The sequence below is a fragment of the Varroa destructor genome, unplaced genomic scaffold (genome assembly GCF_002443255.2).
Source record: "Varroa destructor unplaced genomic scaffold, Vdes_3.0 BEIS01000002.1, whole genome shotgun sequence".
NCBI classification, from domain to species: domain Eukaryota; kingdom Metazoa; phylum Arthropoda; class Arachnida; order Mesostigmata; family Varroidae; genus Varroa; species Varroa destructor.
The window spans coordinates 36351309-36371170 of NW_019211455.1; the positions used below are offsets into that span (position 1 = coordinate 36351309).

Sequence of the window (19862 nt, forward strand, 5' to 3'; positions counted from 1 at the left end):
ATAAATAAGTTACCAAAATGTCTGAATTGTTTTTTGTTGTAGGCGCCTTAGACTTGTAAATCCTATATTAGGAAGTTTGTAAATGAATTTAAAATTTGAGCTACGATAAATAAATCTGCTTTTACTGTTCGGCTGGTTTCAAGGACTCATCGGCATAAACCCTACACACGTATACCTATCCCTACCGTGCCCGGTCAAAATGAGGTATCTTTAGAAAATTCATTTTATAATTAAACGTGAATTTTAGGTTATTTGTTGCAAAATGAATTAGTGTATGAAGAATTTATGATATACTTGTGTCATTCTCAACTACGATCTCGACGAATTAATTGTTATTTAGATGCTTGTTACACAATTAGCAGCTTTGATTAAATATTTCAAACCATGATGTTAAAGGTTCTTGTCGTTTATCTGAAACAGGTAAAACTTATTCTCTCAAACTTGTCGCTGAGGCTGGTTGTACACTTTTCATTATTACTCGAAAGTCAACTTTTACAACAATTAAATACACATGAACAAATGAGTTCTAAAGGACACAAACGGCGAGAAAATATTATTAAGAGCCTTTTTTAAGAGGAGATCTGTTGTGCAAGGTATTACGAGTAAGGAGAGACAACAACTAACAGAATGCTACAAATTCTAACAGAAGTGGACACAACAGTCCGAGTTTTATGGATGCGGTTGCAGTCGAATCACTAAAAAGTCAATGAGTCGGTGAAACTCTAAAAAGTTAATGAGTATTTTGATTTTAAGTCTATCATGAGAGGAATTCTCCGTACTGCTGAATTAGAAAATACTTTAAGATATTATGTTAGTATGAAAGGGTTGAGATTTTTTAAAATTAATTTCAGGATCTTTTAAAATTAATCATGGAAAACGTCCAAGCTCCCATTCTCACACCTTTTATAATAATTCTATTGCTTACTGTTGTCCATAGCTGAAGTTACTTTCATTCAGTGAATGATCTTTATTACAAGTTCATCCGTTGCCTTTTAGTATTTATGAACATGGTCTTCTCAAAGCTCTTTTAAATTTGCTAGCAGCTAGTAGCGTCGCAGTAACGAGGAGCATAACTGTGCTGTAGTAGAGTGTCTCATGATAAGCACTTGTTGCCTTGCGTAATTCAAACGTGTAATTAAATTAAGTTAAATAATTTTGGAAAAATAAAAGACCTATCACTAAGATAAGAAGAAGACATTCTTAAAACAAATAAATGGCCTTTGGCGGCTTAATTGATTGTAAATACATACAGCTGTTTGGCGCTGTGTAAATTAGATATTGATTGAGGCTTCTATTGGTAGCTTCAGCATCACAGATCGGGTTGACTATCGAGGAAGAAGAGATCATCATGCCATTGTTTTCATAGGGCTATACTCTTAGTCAGACGACAAGAATACTAGGTAATCGTTGAGCAGTCTGTCTGTCTGTTAAAGTCTCACAGTTACCAGAGAACTAGTAGTTAAAATTTCAGTTAGTGTAACTGTTCGGGTTTGAGTCCTTGTATCTTCGTTTACTATATTATTGATTGTGACTAGTGGCTTGTTTTGTCAAGGCTTTCCTAACGTTACCTTCATACCCCGTCGATATGGCGGGGAGCTCGAATCCAATCGTGAACGCAGTCAATAAACTGCTTGACTGGATAAAATCTCTCTTTTGGAAGGAGGAGATGGAGCTGACACTTGTCGGCCTTCAATATTCTGGAAAGACGACCTTTGTTAACGTTATCTCGGTAAGTCATTTCTGCTCATGTTATAGCCCGTGATATAACACCTAAAAAAAGTTAATGCTCAAGATAGCGCTTAATTAAACAGCTACGTTGGCTAAGCTTGTGGCTGTTTTGAATAATATCCCTGTGTATGTTAAGCGGTGGCTGAGATAATAGTAACTGTTGTAGAATAGTCGTTACAAATTTTTCAGCCTCAACATGGTACGTAAGAGTAATGGTTATGGTTTAGCAAGGCATGAAAATAGGCCTCACCGAATAATAGTTCAAAATTTTGATATTTCGATTCTTTTCGTTGAAATCATATGGCATTATTAGCATCAAGTATATTCTCAAGCCGTCTTAGAAGGTAACATCGTATATCTGAAGGCACTAGATCCATATTTTTTATGTCAGCTGTAACATATTCCGCATAGTTTTTTCAATGCGTGTACTTGAGATCAAATTGATTTTTAGCTATACATAAAAGGCATTTAGTCTATACTGTTGTGACGACGCCCCACACCGTCGTCACAACAGTATAGACTACTGAGCTTTGCCTACTGAGAGTACAAAACAGACTGAGTAACTTTTGCACCTCAGACTCACTCCGATAAGCCAGTCTCTACATAAGTTCTCTGATTTGTTGAATGATCAACAACAAAGTAAAGTGGCATACCAGAAGTGTATTCTCACTCCTCGATCGACCTTTGAAAGCCGATTTATTCGTTCGTTTGTTTTTGGTGGCTTAAGCGTGTATATCAGGCGTTTCAACAGCATCAGATAAAGGGACACAATGCGGTCAATATTGCTCCTAACCTAGATCATCGTATATAGACTCCTATAGATACTCCTTTCTACATATACTATACGGCTTTATAAAAATAAAAAGATAAGCGAATGCAGGCGCTGAACAAAGATATCAGCTGCGCGTTCAATCGTGAGACTCTGAAACAAAGATAAAACTACAGAAGCCACTATTACAACATTTAGTGCTATAGGAAATTAACACTATGATTTTTGCCAATAATGTATTAAAAAGAATCATTGTTGGAACAAACAACGCGTGTCGACTTCGTTATTGGCATGTTGCGATCTGATTTAAGAATTCTAGTTGTACCTCTAACACTTATCGGGAATGATATTGATACCTCTTTTATGGAATTAAAAGTCAGGTTTTCGGTTAGTCCCTAGTATGTAGAAAATTAGATTACTCAGTTGTTGAACCAACTCAATTATTGTGTCATTATTTATTCGATGTGAGAGAAAAAAAAGCTACCGAGTACGCTCGTTCTTACTGTCTCTAGTGTAATGTAGCTCTATGTTGCTGTCACATTTTAAGTCTTAATGCTAGGGCAACAAAACGCTTTCATTGTGTTGAAATAGTATTCTATTAATGTACTTAACTATTTAAGTACATTCATAGAATTTAGCTCGATTTACCAGAACGCACCACCAAATAGACACTGCAATCGATGGCCAACAGTGGTTGACAGACTGCAACGAAAAGGTATACCAACTTTTGTCGGCACCGGAACTCCTGCCAGGAGGTTACCAACGAAGAAATATCTAATTCGTAATCGAGATATGTCTCATTGAAATAACTTAAGATCCAGCGAAAGTTAAACCGCAGTGTTTAGCACAATTAACACAAGTCGCTTCCCCACTGCTTCGTAGTCCCATCATCTCTCAATTTAAGTAACTGTATACAAGTGTCGTTTTCCTCTTTTATTAATGCAATGTTCCGATTATATCAACTAGAGATCTTCATTGAAATACTTTTTTCTTATATTTGCGAGTGGTAGTGCTTTTTATGATCAAGTAAACCGCAACGGTGGCACAAATTCAGCATAACTCACATAAATATATTCTTTTCATAAACAAAGTGAAAGCGGTGCAGTGTCAACATGTTTTTTCTGACCTCTGTCTTTATTTACGTAAATGTATATATATATATATCTTGTTAACGTCGAGAAGTCGTTAGCTTTTTCAACCGTAGAAAACAGCTGTTTTTCATATACTTGAATTCTGCGTGAATCAAATCACATAAAACTTTTATGAATTTTTTTTTGAGATTCTATACGAAACAAATCTGTCGCGTAGGATTTTCTTTATCTGTTTTGCTGCAAACATTTTTGTTGAAATCTCTGCTGCTGTTAGAACAACAACCACATCAACTTACATGCGGAATCCTGCTTTAGAACATTTTGCGCGGGAAATTTTGACTTCAAGAACGCTGCTCACTCAGGTCAATTCTCTATGCTTGAAAACAACGAGACGTAATCAACCACTAAAAAAAGGGGACGGCATGGCAGTTCACATGACCAATGCGCATCGCTCTGGGTGCGTTGCCATAGTAACCACGAACGTAGTACGATCGCTGGTTCGAATCTAAGAGTTGTCCTATGGTTAGTATGACATGATGTTACCATGCCGCTTCACTGTTCTGTTGGAGAAAAGAGGATTCAGTAGTATAGTCAAAGGAGATGTCACACAAAACCACAGAATGGCAATAGGTAAACCTCAAAAATGGAGTCATTGGATAAGGAAAAGCGACGTCTTTACATCTTTACAAAATCTAGAAAATACGCCATGGGAGAACTTCGTTATTCACAGTTGGAAAGAATGGTAGCAGCCCATTCTCTTCCAAAAGAATAGTATTCTCCAGCAGGATAACACACGGACATACACTGCTAGGGTGAGTCATTATGGCATTACGCATTAACAGGAACAATAAGAAATTTCGCTGTGCCCCTCGTATTCATTACCTTACTTTGTAGCCGTCGACGTCCATCATCAAAACGTTCTTGGCCACCAGCTTACAGAGGATTAACTACCACGTCCTCATTTTTCACACGTTCAAATGAAAACTTTTAAGAACCTAAACTCATTCTTTGCATGTTCGACGGCGGAGACGCGTGTCTACCATAATATTATGTAGCGGGGATTACTTTGTACGGTGAATACCGCTTGGCTAGTCAGCTAATCTGAATTGTGTTTTATATCTAAAGTAAACACCACTGGAAGATTTTTTGCTTCTATATTTGTGCAGCACATATAATATTTTTATTGACTCTTCAGAAAACCTGTAGCAGAAAAATAGGACTAAAGAAGGAGAACATCATTTAAATGCATTTTCTTTCGTGCTGTAAGACGTTACTTGCTCATGGTATTGCTTACCATATTTATGTATTATCCATCGTGAGACAGGTTATATGAATAATAAACCAGGATTAATTAATTATGAGGTAACTAGTAGTCGTGGTAATTTATGCTTTTAAAATAGGTGTTCAAGACAGCGTTGCTATTCCACACCTCAAGTGAACTTTTTGCATTATGCGTTCGACGACCTTATAAGGAAACGCCATTTTAAAAAAAGTAATAAACTTTATTTAAAAAAGGCTAAGAGAAAGAGCGCACGTCGTGTAACTTTGTGCTGTAGCAAGGAAATTGATTTCCTGGATATCTATCATAATGCATCCTCAGTTTATTTGATACACAGAAGTTGGTCAGAATGCACATAAACATGAATGCAGCGCATTAGTGACACCTTTATCCTGACACTGGGTATCCCTAGTTATGCCTGGTGTGGCCTAGACCATGAAGCATTTCTATTCAGAGAAAGACGCACATTGCCGGTTCTATCGTTGATGTAGGGTAATTTTCTTCTTGAGAAAAAATCATCGCGCTGAATTGATCAGGCATAGTAATATGGATGAACCGTACCTAGATGTATCGAGTAGAGCAAAAGTGAGCGTAAGTTCTGAAAAGGTGAACCCGATTAGAAAAAGATTGGCTTAGTGGAAAAAATAAGAATGAGAAAAGAAGCGCATATATTTATTTATTTTACAACTACTTGATGCGTCTACTATGATAACATTAGAACGGCACTCCTACTTACTGTTCCAACTCGACGCTACCTTTTCTGTAACATTTGCTCTAGTCAACTTGTAAAATAAAGGTCTGCCGGAAAGCACGTAGCTCGTCTGCGTAACAGGAGTAGCGAGAGGGTCTCGTAAAGGTCTTTTTACTGCATGGAATTCAGATAGCAATGATTTTTATTTGGATTGAAAAGTCGCGACTAGTTGGTAAGAACTTTTCAAAAAGGGACAGGATGATGGAGTTGTAATAGAGCAGAATGCAAGCGATTTGTACAAGAAAAAAATTACTGATGCATAAACATCCACAGGAAAGTTTGATTGTTGCCACACAAATATTACTGACTCCTCAACTGATATATTTGTCCTGGCAGCTTTGTAAATCATATTAATTATTAAGACTTGATTATTATGAGCAGAATCGAATCGTTTAAGTCGATTTCGGATCCTATGTTTGAGGGCGGTTTTTTCAATTTACATATATTTTGTACGTAGAAATCATACTCGTACAAGGGTTGTCTAAAACACAGAGTTTTGTATGTATTCTAAACGATTCCAACAATTTATTTTTAAGCGTAAAAGTTCATGCACTAAAGTGCGGCTCCAAAGAAAAGGATTACTTGAAAGTATAGTCCTTGTATTTCCAAACCCATCGCACTGAAAAGCCCGAGGGCTCATTTCATGCGATTTCTATTGAGTGATTCATTATAGAGTCACATATGTACGCTGTGTTCATTCAGTTTCTTTGGATGCACCCGGATTACTAGATAAACGTGACGTCGAAAAACGCGAGTGGAACATGCAGGCACGAGACCGCAGGTCTCACATAAGACCGCAAGGTCGTTATAAACAATTTATGAAAAATTGGCTGTCTCCATAGATTAGTATGCCGTTCGTTCAAAACATAAGGTTACCGGGTGCTCAATGGCATCATACGATTATGGCGCTTCGTGACGTATTGCTTACCACTGTTCCATTTGATTTTCGTCAATCCCGACTCATAGTTCATAGAAGCTAGCAAGCATCTTTTAACTGGCTTAATTTAGGCTCTACCAGGCGTTTCAATAAGTTCTCAGAACAGTATATAAAGGAAGTCACTCACCTCGAGATTTTTACACCGTTAGACACATTTTTTTCTAGGCAGCAATCGCCAGTGTTTAAGTGGACAGCAAAGTAACATGGCAGGCAGGCTTTCAACATAACTAGAGAAAAGGCGCGCGGTACCAGTAAGTAGTTTTATTCGAAGGGTTTAATGCCTATAGCTGTACATTAGATGATGGAATGTGGGTGCATCGATAAACCAATAAAGTCCCGAAAATAATGTCAATACAGTCAATCTGCTCTAACTTGTTTAAAAGTTCTAGCAGAGAAAGAATTAAAATAGGAGCAGTCTTTTAGAATGCCGGGCGTTAAGTATTTTTTATGAATGATCTAAAGTAGATTATGGCACTGCTGTACAACTATTTTGGGTCACTTGGAGGTGGGTAATGTATATAAAACTCCACTTAGAGGCGAAAATGCAGGTCCCTACAGGCCGCTCCTTTAGGCTAACTAAATGAAATTTGACTCATATCGCACAATGTAAGCCTTTTTCTTGGTTACTTGTGCCTATTTTCAAATTTTAAAGGAATTATTAAGGGAAAGTAAGCTGGGCAACAATTCAATTTTATGCTATTAATCCACCCTTAGGATAAGCGTCGTGAATTCCTGTCTGGTACGTAAATAGACGCCCCTATACCAATGTGCTAACAAAATACTGTTGTCGAGAGTGATGGAATATACTTTCTAAGATAAATAATAGTAATTTGGACATATATAATATTTTTGTTATAAAGAAGTGCGAAAATATATAACAGCTCAGTGGCGATTGTTGCGGCTTGTACGCCAAGCAAGGAGGTTGTTAACTGCTGCATGTTTTTCAGCTGTGGTTTCTGGTTGAACGTTTTTACTGCTTCGAGCATTCGTTGAAACCTTATCAAAGAAGCGCCTTGCTGTATCTCCATCTTCCTGATAGCTGTTAATCATTTTTGTATCGTGTTGCTTCAATAATTAAAGTGCATTTTTATATCCTATGTCATAAGTTCTGATATAAACATTATCCCTTGCTACGCCTATGCCCCACCTGGCAAGGCATATATCAGCAGAAGAAGGATGTATTCTCTGTAAAGTTTTATGTACCGTTTAGAATCTTTAATTTTAAAATCTTTGAAAAAACTTGTCACTTGTCTACATGGGCAAGTGACAAAAACTGATCCTTAAAAGATAATTTTCTAGCCTCACACAAATTGGTGCAAATGGCTGCGTTAGAGCTGACCAGTGGAAAATTCTCCATTTTTAATCTTCTAGATAGCTTTAATCTAAATTTGTTTTAAGTATGAAACATTCTAAATAATATTTTTATAAAAACGCTTATAAAGATCGTGTTGTATGTGCTTTTTTTCAGTCGGAAAAGTTTAGTGAAGACATGATTCCAACAGTCGGATTCAATATGCGAAAAATCACCAAAGGAAATGTTACTATTAAGGTACGTAGTTTTTCACTTCTACTTTGCTTCAAAACCAGTGGGTTTTACGGAGAAAATTATGCGTAATTTCTCATATATTTTTTGATAATTCTTATAGAAAAAGTGATACATTATAGCTGTGCTTTTTTGTTTTGGCCGAATAACTTTGGCCAATAAACTAGCTTTGGCATAATAACCGAACATAATAACCGATGGTTTGGCTGAACTAAATGATGTGCACCCAGAATAAGTTGTATTAAGCAAACATAAGCGCATATGATGATCTGAACAAACCTAGCTTCTGATGTCAGATGTTGCTTTAGAAACATAGAAAGAATGAATAAACAAATATTGTTTCAGATGTGGGACATTGGTGGCCAGCCCCGTTTCCGTAGTATGTGGGAACGATACTGCCGAGGTGTTAACGCCATTGTGTAAGTACTTCGTAGATCGTAATTTTCAAGCTCTGTAAAAATAGGCAGGGCATAGGATTTAAAAAAAAATTATTAAATATTTCGCATATTTACAACCAAAGAATAAATGGTGCTCACTGTGAAACTAGTTAACAACATGTAACATATGTGGACGTGTCATTGAGGAAACGGATGTCTCGAGAAGCGAAAACCAGGAAAATACGGTAATGAATTGGAATGATAACAAGAACGTTTTAATGGGAAAGCATTATTAGGTAAAAAAAAAAGGTAACGAGATTACGGCCACCTGATAGGTCCGCACTTGAGCTATAATTTATACTTAATATAAACTTAATTAATGTTTCAAAAGCCGACCGGGATTATGTGCCTAAAGCTTAAAGTTAGCAGAATGCTAATGGAGTAAACTGTGTTTTATCTTTTCTTGGTAATTTCGGAGTTGATATTTGCTATTTTTTCAATTTATGCAACACACGCATTCTATGATAACAGATAATAACAACAGGAGGACATAACGAGTGGCAAAAAAGGCTTAAATAGATCACCCAAACAGACAACAGGGTCATTGATTAGTGCCATATTCTATCCATAACGGATGTTAGTTAGATGTAGCCAATAACTGGGACATGGTAATAGGATAACAGCTCTAAGGTAAAGGGTTTATTAAGACGATATAATAATTGACTAAATCAAGAACATAGAGTTAATGTAGCCACATAGCTGCCACAAGGTCATGTAATTATTTATTAACAAAATTCGTTAGGATTAGGGCACGAAACAGGATAACTGCAACGGTATAACGGTTGATGTGCTATAGTTTATGTTAGACTAAATATTATCAATTAAGCAGGTAGATCAATTAAGTAAACAAACGTGGAGTGAAACCCGTAGTTCAATACAAACTAATTTAACTTCATGATATCTGACCCGAGTGATCGCATAGCTGAGCCTTTTTATCTTTATTTGAGGATCAGCTGAGAAATAACTTTAAATTATGCTCTATTTGACTTACAATAACCCACGTCCATCCACATTAACAAACATTGCTCGGTCAACAAATGTTGCGCATTTCGCTTGCCCGATGTCTTACTTTTGGCGTGGTATTAAGATATTTTTTCAATATTTATTTTATTATAAATATTACCCCTATAAATATTAGAGCCGTTGGTACCGTCAAATAAACCGGCGTTGCATGATAGTTGCATGTTTGTAGTTAGAGTACCATCACATATTTTCATTTCAAATAGTACGGCAAAAAACATACCTCATGTAGTAAAAATATGACGCCTGAGCCGTTCTACTGAATATGGTGGGAAACTAAATCACAATAGTATAGACAGAAAATTACAGGTGAATTACGGAAGTTGTCGAAGCAGTTAAATCGCCATATTTTTATTTTTGCTGCCCAGTATTTTTTTGCTATGTCGTTTAGATTTTAATCTTAAATCATCCCTCAAATACTGGGTCAGAAAAAAAATTGTATCATTGATATGTCTATGTATTGGAGTATGTCCTGGAGTATATGGCACATGTTTCCTCTTGACTTATAAGAATTCACATAGCAAGCTGTTTTATCTAAAATTACTGGAATACGTTACCTTGCGTAAGTAAAGGGCTATTTTTGTCGGCATGTTTGCGCGCACAAAAAACCGATTAGGTTATAGTCCCCATTTGTGAATATTCGCTTCAACATGACAATTGTGACAAACATTTCTAACATTACAATTTTCGTTAGCTTTAAAAAACACACCTTCGACCTTCATTTGTTTCTAAATTGTTTTTCAGAGCAGGCTCTAATACAAATTTACTAAGGTTGCAGTCAGCAATTCGAGCCCGCCAACTCGAACAAGGTATTGTTGGGGTTACAATAGCCCCAGCGTTCTTCTTTGATAATAGACGTTGCCTGCGGAACCCATAGATTTCTTATAATTCAACTCTTACTTTTGATTATTTATCATTGTTGTCTCTTTGAAAGCGCAGGAAGCGTATTGGCTTTTTAAACCATTGATCATTCACAAATCAAAAAGCATGCTAAGTAATGTACTGAGCACACATGTCTACATATTATCGACCAGATAGAATCACAAGGAACAAATAGTACTTAAGTACCCAGGTCTATAAAGGACCCTAAAAATATAAACGCACAGGTCTGGTGCAGACTAGGTAAATGCAAATATTACCACTATATTTAAACAGGTTACCATGCGCTTAGAAGAGGATAGTTTTTACTACATATAGGCGAATTTAATTTCTGTCTTTCATTTCGTATTATGAACCGTAGGTCATGAGGGAACTGCGGCCTACTAGAAAGGTGTAACCACGTCTGTTTTCGTGTGATAATCAATTGTACTTGTCGTTACACCCTTCCTGTAAAACTGCCATTTATCATGTGACACTATCACGGGGCATTTGAAATTTAAAAAAAAATGTGTAATAAAAGTTTTATGCTCGAAAAGAAATTTTCACTAAGGAAGTGAATAAAACGAATTGACAACCGGAAGTAAAGGAAGGCTTACTTGACTTCGTAGTTTCAACCCGTCAATCATTTTGAACTTCTCCACAAGAATAGAACGCGCCACCGTCTTAACAGCATAGCTTTCGTTCATGCTTTCATGAACACATTATATTGCAATCCATTCCGTTCTGATTTGGCCAACACTAACATAGTACACCACCTTCTAATCACATTCCAATAAAAGCTGGAGTAATTTTTGTGTTTCTTTTTTTCGTTGCGTTTGGCAGCTATATGGTTGATGCAGCGGATCGTGACAAAATCGAGCCTGCTCGTAATGAACTACACACTCTCCTTGACAAACCTCAGTTGGCAGAGATACCCGTTTTGGTACTTGGAAACAAGCGAGATTTACCCGACGCTCTGGACGAAAAGGATATCATCGAACAGATGTATGAGAAGAGTTCTTACTTCAGCTAGAAACACTTTTCTTCGTTATTTCTTGGTCTTAAAATTGTTAACATTACTGTCGTGTTTTGCATTGTACATGCAGTGTAAGATGAACTTGTGCTGAGAAAAACCATGTTAAATAGAACTGAGTAACTTAAAATTCTTAATTAAGTACGATCTACCAGTGTGTCAAAACTATGGTGGGTTGGTATATTTGATTTGAGATCCTATTCTAGGTACAGGGATTACGTTAAATGATAGATATCTGAAAACTAAGCTGATGTATCAAATGAACACTTCTAATTATAATATTAACCTTTATTTGGCTTATGATTGTTTCGCAGGAATCTTGGTGCAGTTACAGATCGAGAAATTTGCTGTTATTCTATCTCCTGCAAGGAAAGGGAGAATATTAGTGAGTTTCAGTCTATATCGACCATTAGAATAACCCACATTACCAAAACTGTCGCGTCCATTAGTGCCGATTATTTGTAACAGTGGTGTTTTAGTAGTTTATCACCTAACCATGTTAATAATTTGCCGATGCTAGTAGACAATCAATGTAATGATAACCAAATGTAAATCTGATGTATCTTTTGTCATACTCATTTTGTGATCTGTTGATTTTCAGATATAACCCTACAGTGGCTAATTGCGCACGCAAAGACCCACTAGCACCCAACATAATTGTACCGATTTGTTCGTGTGGAACCCGTTGGCTAGATAAAATCAATCTCAATCAATAGTCGTCAATCTCGAGCTAGTCTCAAGATTGATATATGCCATTGCCACCTTTACTTTGTCCCCGTATCGGGGTGTGACGAACATGGAGTGATGAAACAGAACTGAAACTGAAGTAACTGGCTGTTTCTTTTTGCCTTTAATGTTTATCATCATCACCATCACAACCATAATCATCATCATCAGCATCATCATCATCGTTATCGCTGTCTTACGACGATCGTTACAAAACACCAATAGTTCGAAAAACTCAACCCAACTAGTATTTACTGTCCGACCGCAATATCATTTATTAGAACGCCATCTCCTTCTAGCATGGCTTCGCGTAGAAGCAGTGTCAGCATTACCACCGCAGAAGTGATATCGCGCTGTCATACTCGTTCAAACATAATATACACGCAGATACACCACATTACCTTGTTCATAGACTTAGACATAGACATCCTTGCGACACAGCTCCTATGGTGAAGTACGATCATTCTAGGCTAAACGATGTTGTCCCCCCAGTAGCTTAGTAGGTAACGTATCTGCCTGCATATCTTAGGGATACGTTGAAGTCTAGGTTCGAATCCATACACTTTATTTCAAGATGGGCTCCAGCCGTCTGATCAACTATTTAACGGCGATACGCTAAACATGGAGAAACTAACGCAGATTTTCTTTCAACTTCTTTGGATTTAAAGCACTGCAAAGTATGCTTTTTGTGCTCTTTAGAGAGTTAGGTATTACGTAAAGTTAAGCAGTGATGAGGCAGAGCAACAGATCAATAGGCTTTTTGTCTAGCGTCTCTGTGCTTCATTCCCGAAGATAATCGCCCTTCGTGGCGTTCAAGTGCTACAAATTGCGACAAGCACTGCGACACTAATAATTCATTGACCTGTTTGACTAGAATTTAGTTTTCCTTTAGAGACTTTAAATTAAAGGTTATTATTCGGATGACGATGATAATAATAATGGTACATATCGCACCTGGTTTTTCTAGGAGTGTCCAAAGAAGAGACTAGCCACATATGCGCATTGTTACTATGACTACGGCAGTTACGTAATGGTTGCATTAATGGGTTCAGCTTGAGCTGCTGCTGACGTCGCTCCTTTCCCTTTTACTAGTTTTGTTATTCGCGACAGCGACGTTGTTGTTGTTGATGATGATGATAACCACGACGGCGGTGATGATATGCAAACGAAGCAAACAATCACTCGAAAGTATCAGCCCCTGTGCTTCCAACTAAAAATGACAATAAAGAATAATAGTAATAATAATGTAAAGCTGGCAGTCGGCCGTATCTAAAGTGTAAACGTAAGTAAGGTATGTTTTTTGCGGGAAAGGGGCGTAAGCTGTTCGCAACGATGAAACAAAACCCAGGTTTCTTGAGAGAACAGAAAGCAAGCGAAAAGTCCCCGTTTGGTATTCGCAGTTTCTTTGTGTGCAGTGTATTAATGTTGGTAACTTCTGTGAATGCATGTCGCATATTTTGATGAGTGACTGAAAGAATTCCAAGAAAAATGTGGGAAGAGAAGCTGAAGACGTGAGCAACACGGAAAGAGAACGCGAATGCCAAGCCAGCAAAAGGATTACACATGATAAAGGTTGTAAGAACCCGCTTCGAACGACTGCCCCAACAATGTTTTGCAGAAAAACTGGAATGAATAATGTAGGAATTTAATGTTCTCAATTAAAAAAGTAGGCTACGTGCCAATTTGGCACCCAAAGTTTCCGCTTAATTTTTTTCAATTGGTACAGTCTATGGCTTAAAATAAATAACCTAGCTAACTTAATAGAGATAAGCTAGCTTACGCGGTCACGATTTATATAAGAAACACATGCGTCGCTTACGTTCGACTGATTATAAGGAACAATTGATTAATTCAAGGCGTCAGGGTAGACCATCTGACGCCACTCCCGGAGTCTTTGGTCATAATTTAAAAACAACAAAGTGAACATTTATACCATAAGAACGTCTACGAAAGTAGCCATTATTGTGGCTGATTATAAATTTGGGTGCCAAATATGACCCACTTAGGTCATGACTGTTTTAGTATTTCATGACTGTTTTATGAATGGATTATAATAGTAGACCGGAAGGAACAGACCTGTTTACTAGTTCAGTGCCCATACTTCACTAGAAATAGCCACTGGACTTCAATGAATTCACGTTTTATATATTGTATAGAGTCGGCTACATATGTCAGAGAAAGGGGCTGGTAGTTTGTTTTTTTGGGACTTTTAAGTTCAAAAATCGCGTCTGAGCTTGTTACGGCCATACAGAGAGGGCACCGTGATGTTGAGAAGGCATCGTGATGTTGAAGGTTTCATGTAACACGCGCTAAACCATACTTTGCAACGAGGTTAATTATGTTAAGAAGGTAATGCCTTTTTTGGTACTGTATATTCGCAAAGTTACGTATTAAACAAACGCAAGTCGCTAGAAAAGTTGAAACACATTTTTGCGATTATTTAATTGCTTTAGTTATATAGCTGGCATAAAATTATATAAATTGTGTCTATGAAAGCGGTTTAACTAATACACATAACGATAGAGTTGTAGTATTTACAGGCTGATATTCAATCACTACTTACGGGACAACCGTATAAAGCTTGTTGATGAAGTAGTAGTGAAACTTACGGTAGTGAATGCGTTCCAAGTTAATTTCCAAATACTTGCTGGCAACACGTTGCGATATGCTTGTGGTAGTCATTATATATTGCTTTCATGAAAGAATCTCTCCTTTGATAAAATGCTCGTAGTGGCCCCCGTTGTGGGCCCCGAGGCCGATAAAACCTCTATACAAGACTATACTGTAATGTATTAAATATATATACATATAAATAATAATATTAAAAAACTAGGTTGGAGAAAAAGAGTGCAATATCGTGATCATTAGCATTATAGTTCTTAATGTTAGCGGTCGGAATGGACGTAAGAGTATCAAGGTGAATGTTGAAAAGGGACATGTGTGTGAATTGCTTAAATATATTAATTAATCTCCCTTAAGTGCTCTCTTGTATATACAATTAAAAACCTAGAAACAGAATAGCATAGTCAGCGCCCAAATAAATTGAATAGATTTGACCAAAAGAATCTGAGCTTAACAGTTTGGCGTTGTTATTAGCTTATTTAGAAAAGTCCATGATTATGAATAAGATGTAACGTCTAATCATGGAGTTAGGTTCGACGAAATTGTTTCCTATGAGTGTATTATATATGCACTGACTCGCAGACTTCATCAGCACCAATTTTGCAGTTGACTTACTCGTTGATGACACACCTAGCCTAATGTCTACTACAGCTCGGGTAAACATTAACAATTATCCAGATGCAGTTATTTTATCACAGGTCTTCTTTTCCCATTAAAATGTTTTAAAAATGCTGTACTTTTATAGTTGTTATTAATAATATTTACGAAGTTTGCTTGGTTACATCCAACCTGGCATAAACCGAGCTAGATTTCCTTACATCTTCACAAATTTTCGCTCAGAATTTTCCTTGTTGAATTGTTGCACTGAGCCTGTTACCACATTGCAATTACCTACAACTGCAATAATTGTATTTTCGTTATTTAGTCAATCTATGACTTTTCTCAATGACCCTCTTACTTATACGCAACTATCCTAGGTTATACCCAAACAAATTCATAATATGTTACGGTTACAGTAGGGCGTTAATCTTGTTACTTATCTGGAATCGCTTCCTACCTGGAGGATTGATCAATTTTGACCTAAATATATCCAATGTAAAATTAAGCAGATTTCACTTTATCTGCACGTGTAACGTTGGGTTCCGATATTGCACTCTGCGTCAATCTTCTAAGACCTTACATGACCCAGATTTGATCAATTATCTTTGTCTTCCGTCTAAACGCTTTTGTCAGCCCGGTATGTTACAGCATTTTCTCGCTTTCCCACCGCAATGAATCAGTGTCCCAACATTCACAGCAATGTATTCTAGTTCCGAAAATCTCAATGATTCTTACAACAGACGCCAGCTTTAGCCGCTTAATGGAAGCCATGCAAAAAACCCAACTGCTTTAACTAAAACAGAAACAACGACCCAATATAATTCCTTCAGAAATCTTCAGTCGTTGTCGAACAAATCGCCCAAAAAGTCAGATGAAGCCATTGTTGCTAAGAATCTTTAATAAAATATTCAACCAAAGACGAAAATTTTATGTGCAGCCGCAATAAAAGCCTAATAACCCACAAAAAAATCAGCTCAAAGCAACCACTCCATCTAAATCACTTTAAAAAGTAAAAAATGAAAATACAGGTTCTTCATTTTAGTAGTAGGGATTGGTGGGGCTATGTCTGCGCGTGGCAATATAATCCACTCCGTCTTGTTCTAACAAATAAACGTTGGTTTTACGATGAGACAATAATAAAATAGAACAAATGATAAGTAAACCTAACTGAGTAACTTTTTGATTAGTTAAATAACCGTTATGGGACAAACGCAACCTCACAGCTCTTAAATAAAACTATTCGCTTTGAGTTTTGTATATTAGACTGCCTGGAGCAATGTTGCGGGCTTCCAAACTGTTCCTCCAAACTTTAAAACTATTGAAGTGAAGGAGTAAGACTGAATAGTTTTCATATTATGGTATTTTCGTATTAGGGCCAGCACTCTTTTCCAGTTTCTTAATGGTCTTGTTCATTATTTTACATTACCATAGCTAATTTTATTTCTTGAAGGACACTACGATATTACGGGCTTCAATTCGGAAGTTCTATTCATTCCTAAAATCATATCGAAATAAAAACATGTATTTCAACTTAATCTTTTACAATTGCTAAAAGCGTCATTTTTAACGGTTAGGCATGCTTAAGGATTCCTTAACAATCACCAGCTACTTCGATTATAGCTTCAATTCAAGCCTAATTCGCTCGTTGATTTATGTTGAAATATCTTAAAAGGCTTGTTCCAATCTTATTTGTAAATGGGTATTTCGCTACATTACTCCACCCGACGAACAGGTGTACCATTTGGTAGGAAGACGTTTGGCCTTCTTTTAGACACTCCATATGCCCACGGTCGCATAACAACTTACAGGAATCGTATAGATACTACTATGCTTCATGCTAATGGATTCATTGCTCCCGTAGAAGTACTGTCGCATGACGTCTTTTTTACTGGACATAACACCCAGAGCGTAATCATTAATTAAGGTTGGGTTTTATACTCAATAGACACATCGTCGAACTCGCAGCTAAGCTAGCAATCACAACTGAGATTATTTTTTACAGCGAAGCTAAACATTCTCTCCACAGAGAAATATTAAACTCTTCCTTTTTGAGAGAACTGAGGAGCACACGAGAATCTATTACGACTGTACTGCCAAATTGCACTCTTTAGATGCATGTAAATCACATTATTATCAGCTGTCAATAATTCTTTATGCCGCGATCGATATTACTTTATATGAAGGCAAGGATAACTGTCGCAGTGACATAGGCTTCGATACCTTCAATTTGGCATTGCATAGCTGCATTGGTACATACATCAAATTTTTCAGGCAAAACGCAATCCGTACAACAACCGATATTTAGGCGATTTAAATGCCGGCTTTATCCTACCCAGCGGAAGTTCATATGGACTTACATTAGAAGAATCATAACATTTGACTTAGCTATCTTGACGTGATCGCCTCCTCTAGCCAATATCACAGTTATTTATTGAAAAATAAAATTTACTTTTAGCTTTGTTGAACGATTGGCTTTTTCGCCAAGATTATATGGTGTCTTTAATTTTATAGTAATAAATTGTTACAGAGCCCTTTTAAGTCACTGAAGCCTGTGGCAACCACAGTTTAATATAATTAATTTTTCTTTTATGGTAAGGACTGCTTTCAACAACATTAAATTAACTTATGGATAAAGCATATACACCAAGTACATCAGGTTAAATAATGTATAAGCAAACATGCTTATATATCATTTAAAACTATTTTATCATTTAAATAATTTTATCAGTTTTTGTCCAAAACAACGCATCAGTATTTTACAAAATTTTTAGATACACTTGATCACGGTTGGAAGTGATGCCCCGATATCGACGTACCGAAATACGTTAAATTCGTAGCCCACTACGCCTCATATGATCAATTCACAACTATAACGTTAAGTTTCCCGTAAGTCCTTGTCCACTTGTGTTTTTGTCTTGTAAGCTTGTTAAATTGGAAGAAAATTAGTTTTTCCACTGAATAGTTGTTGCAAGCCGGTTCTATATATCTTAAAACGTGTAATATTCCATTCTGCACAGTGCCTATGCGCCTTTAAAATACCTCAGTCATCCTTTTCTATAATAGCTTTCGCTCTCTCAAAGCAACTAAAGAAACATAGCCACATTTACTAATTCATGGTGATTAAAACGCTATACTCACCTCAAAAAACAGCTGGTAAAACCCTAATATATCAGTATTATTAAATGTGCAGATTTCTAAAATTGTATCAGCTTTCAAGTTTTATGTTTTTTTTTTTAATTATTTGCACTGTTACTTGAATCTTTCTTGAACTCTTTGAAAGCTGCTTAGCCACTCGTAATCTTGCAGACCATAGATTGCGGGCAACTAAAAATATTTCTTCAATGCTTGACTTAAAGGTCATGCTTTATTTACCCTGTATACATGGTGCAGTTATATGAAACACGCGCTGTAGACAGGTGTAAATCAAACATTTAATATCATGCCTCTTTGCAGTTACATATATATATTTTTTTATAAGTGTCCGACATATAAATTAAAATAACAGCGGCACTTCATAAAAGTTATTCTACAATAACCAACCGAATAAGAATAATGGTATTTTCCGCAACACTGAGAACTGCCCTTCCCACTTGCGAGAAGAATCATTGACTAAGTCGATAAGTTTAGGTTGAGAACTTTTGGAAGAGTCTCACCTGCGGGTCCTTGAAATACAAATCTGTAAGAAGCGTAAGATAAAAAGCTTATAGTGTTTTTTGAATGCAACTTTTAATTAAACATGATCCTCCGCAGACAGATAAGCCGCAAAGGTTTTGTTAAGTTGGTGTTTACTGTAAATTGTCTAAACCTTTACAAATGTTGAAGCCTATGTAAATATTATGTGTATTTCTATATTCATTAGTGATAGAATGTTTGTATTGTTCTAAAGTATATAGACGTCGGGGCTGGGAACACCAAATCTAATTATAAGTTTATTGACTCCCAGCACAGACCGTACCATGAAGACTAGAGAAAAGGCAATCTCTTACACAGGAAAAGTGATATAAGATAGTGATACGACTTCGTCGTTCATCGTTGCTAGTACAGTGGACATTTACTTTAGCATAATTCCAAAAGAGAAAACAAATGTTGCTTTATCTAACTTGCCTGCTTTAAAACAGCGCACTCGGATTTTCTGGATAACGATAATTATCTTATTTAAAAAATTTCATTTACATTCTTTCATGTGTTATCGTATAAAAATTATGTGCTCATGGTATGACTTACTGAAAATTTCCTGTCTCTGGAGTCGTTTGAATGTTAAACTCTGCAACGGGAACTAGCCTTCTGGCTAACTCTGGAGCAAACATTGCTGCTGGATAAACTACCGAAGAGGTGCCGACCTTCAAGCAAAAATTGCAAAATTACATATTAGTATAAGATAAACTGTTTCCGCCTATAAACGAATCGTTTTTAGAACTGACGTTTGCAAAAAACGGTCTAATCGAAGATTTGGTCCAGCCTACCATTG

The 19862-nt window shown here is 36.6% G+C and overlaps 2 protein-coding genes across 3 annotated transcripts in view; one reads left to right on the forward strand and one right to left on the reverse strand.

Moving 5' to 3' along the window:
• Arl8 (ADP-ribosylation factor-like protein 8) lies at positions 1 to 14599 on the forward strand. 2 transcript variants are annotated; one of them, XM_022793340.2, is made up of 7 exons: positions 1 to 19; positions 144 to 204; positions 8024 to 8104; positions 8444 to 8517; positions 11257 to 11418; positions 11761 to 11831; positions 12048 to 14599. In XM_022793340.2, coding segments are annotated over exons 1-7 (495 nt in total). In that variant the 5' UTR covers positions 1 to 17; the 3' UTR covers positions 12092 to 14599. The 2 variants fall into 2 exon arrangements, with proteins under 2 accessions (XP_022649075.1, XP_022649074.1); XM_022793339.2 differs by lacking the exons at positions 1 to 19; positions 144 to 204 and adding an exon at positions 1351 to 1729.
• Positions 11720 to 19862, reverse strand: part of Sirt4 (NAD-dependent protein deacylase sirtuin-4) — a 17179-nt gene continuing 9036 nt past the window's right edge. The window contains exons 5-7 of the mRNA XM_022793334.2: positions 19619 to 19734; positions 19048 to 19070; positions 11720 to 11808 (exon numbers count right to left, since the gene is read on the reverse strand). Of these exons, the coding sequence (XP_022649069.1) occupies positions 11744 to 11808; positions 19048 to 19070; positions 19619 to 19734 (204 nt within the window). The 3' untranslated portion in view covers positions 11720 to 11743. The remainder of the gene's footprint in view (positions 11809 to 19047; positions 19071 to 19618; positions 19735 to 19862) is intronic.

What these genes read in the sequence shown, in the direction of transcription:
- Arl8 (XM_022793339.2), top strand. Translation starts at nt 1,586, where the DNA reads ATGGCGGGGAGCTCGAATCCAATCGTGAACGCAGTCAATAAACTGCTT. An exon ending in CCTTTGTTAACGTTATCTCG is followed by an intron (nt 1,730 to 8,023) that starts GTAAGTCATTTC and finishes GCTTTTTTTCAG; the next exon opens with TCGGAAAAGTTTAGTGAAGA. An exon ending in CGAGGTGTTAACGCCATTGT is followed by an intron (nt 8,518 to 11,256) that starts GTAAGTACTTCG and finishes TGCGTTTGGCAG; the next exon opens with CTATATGGTTGATGCAGCGG.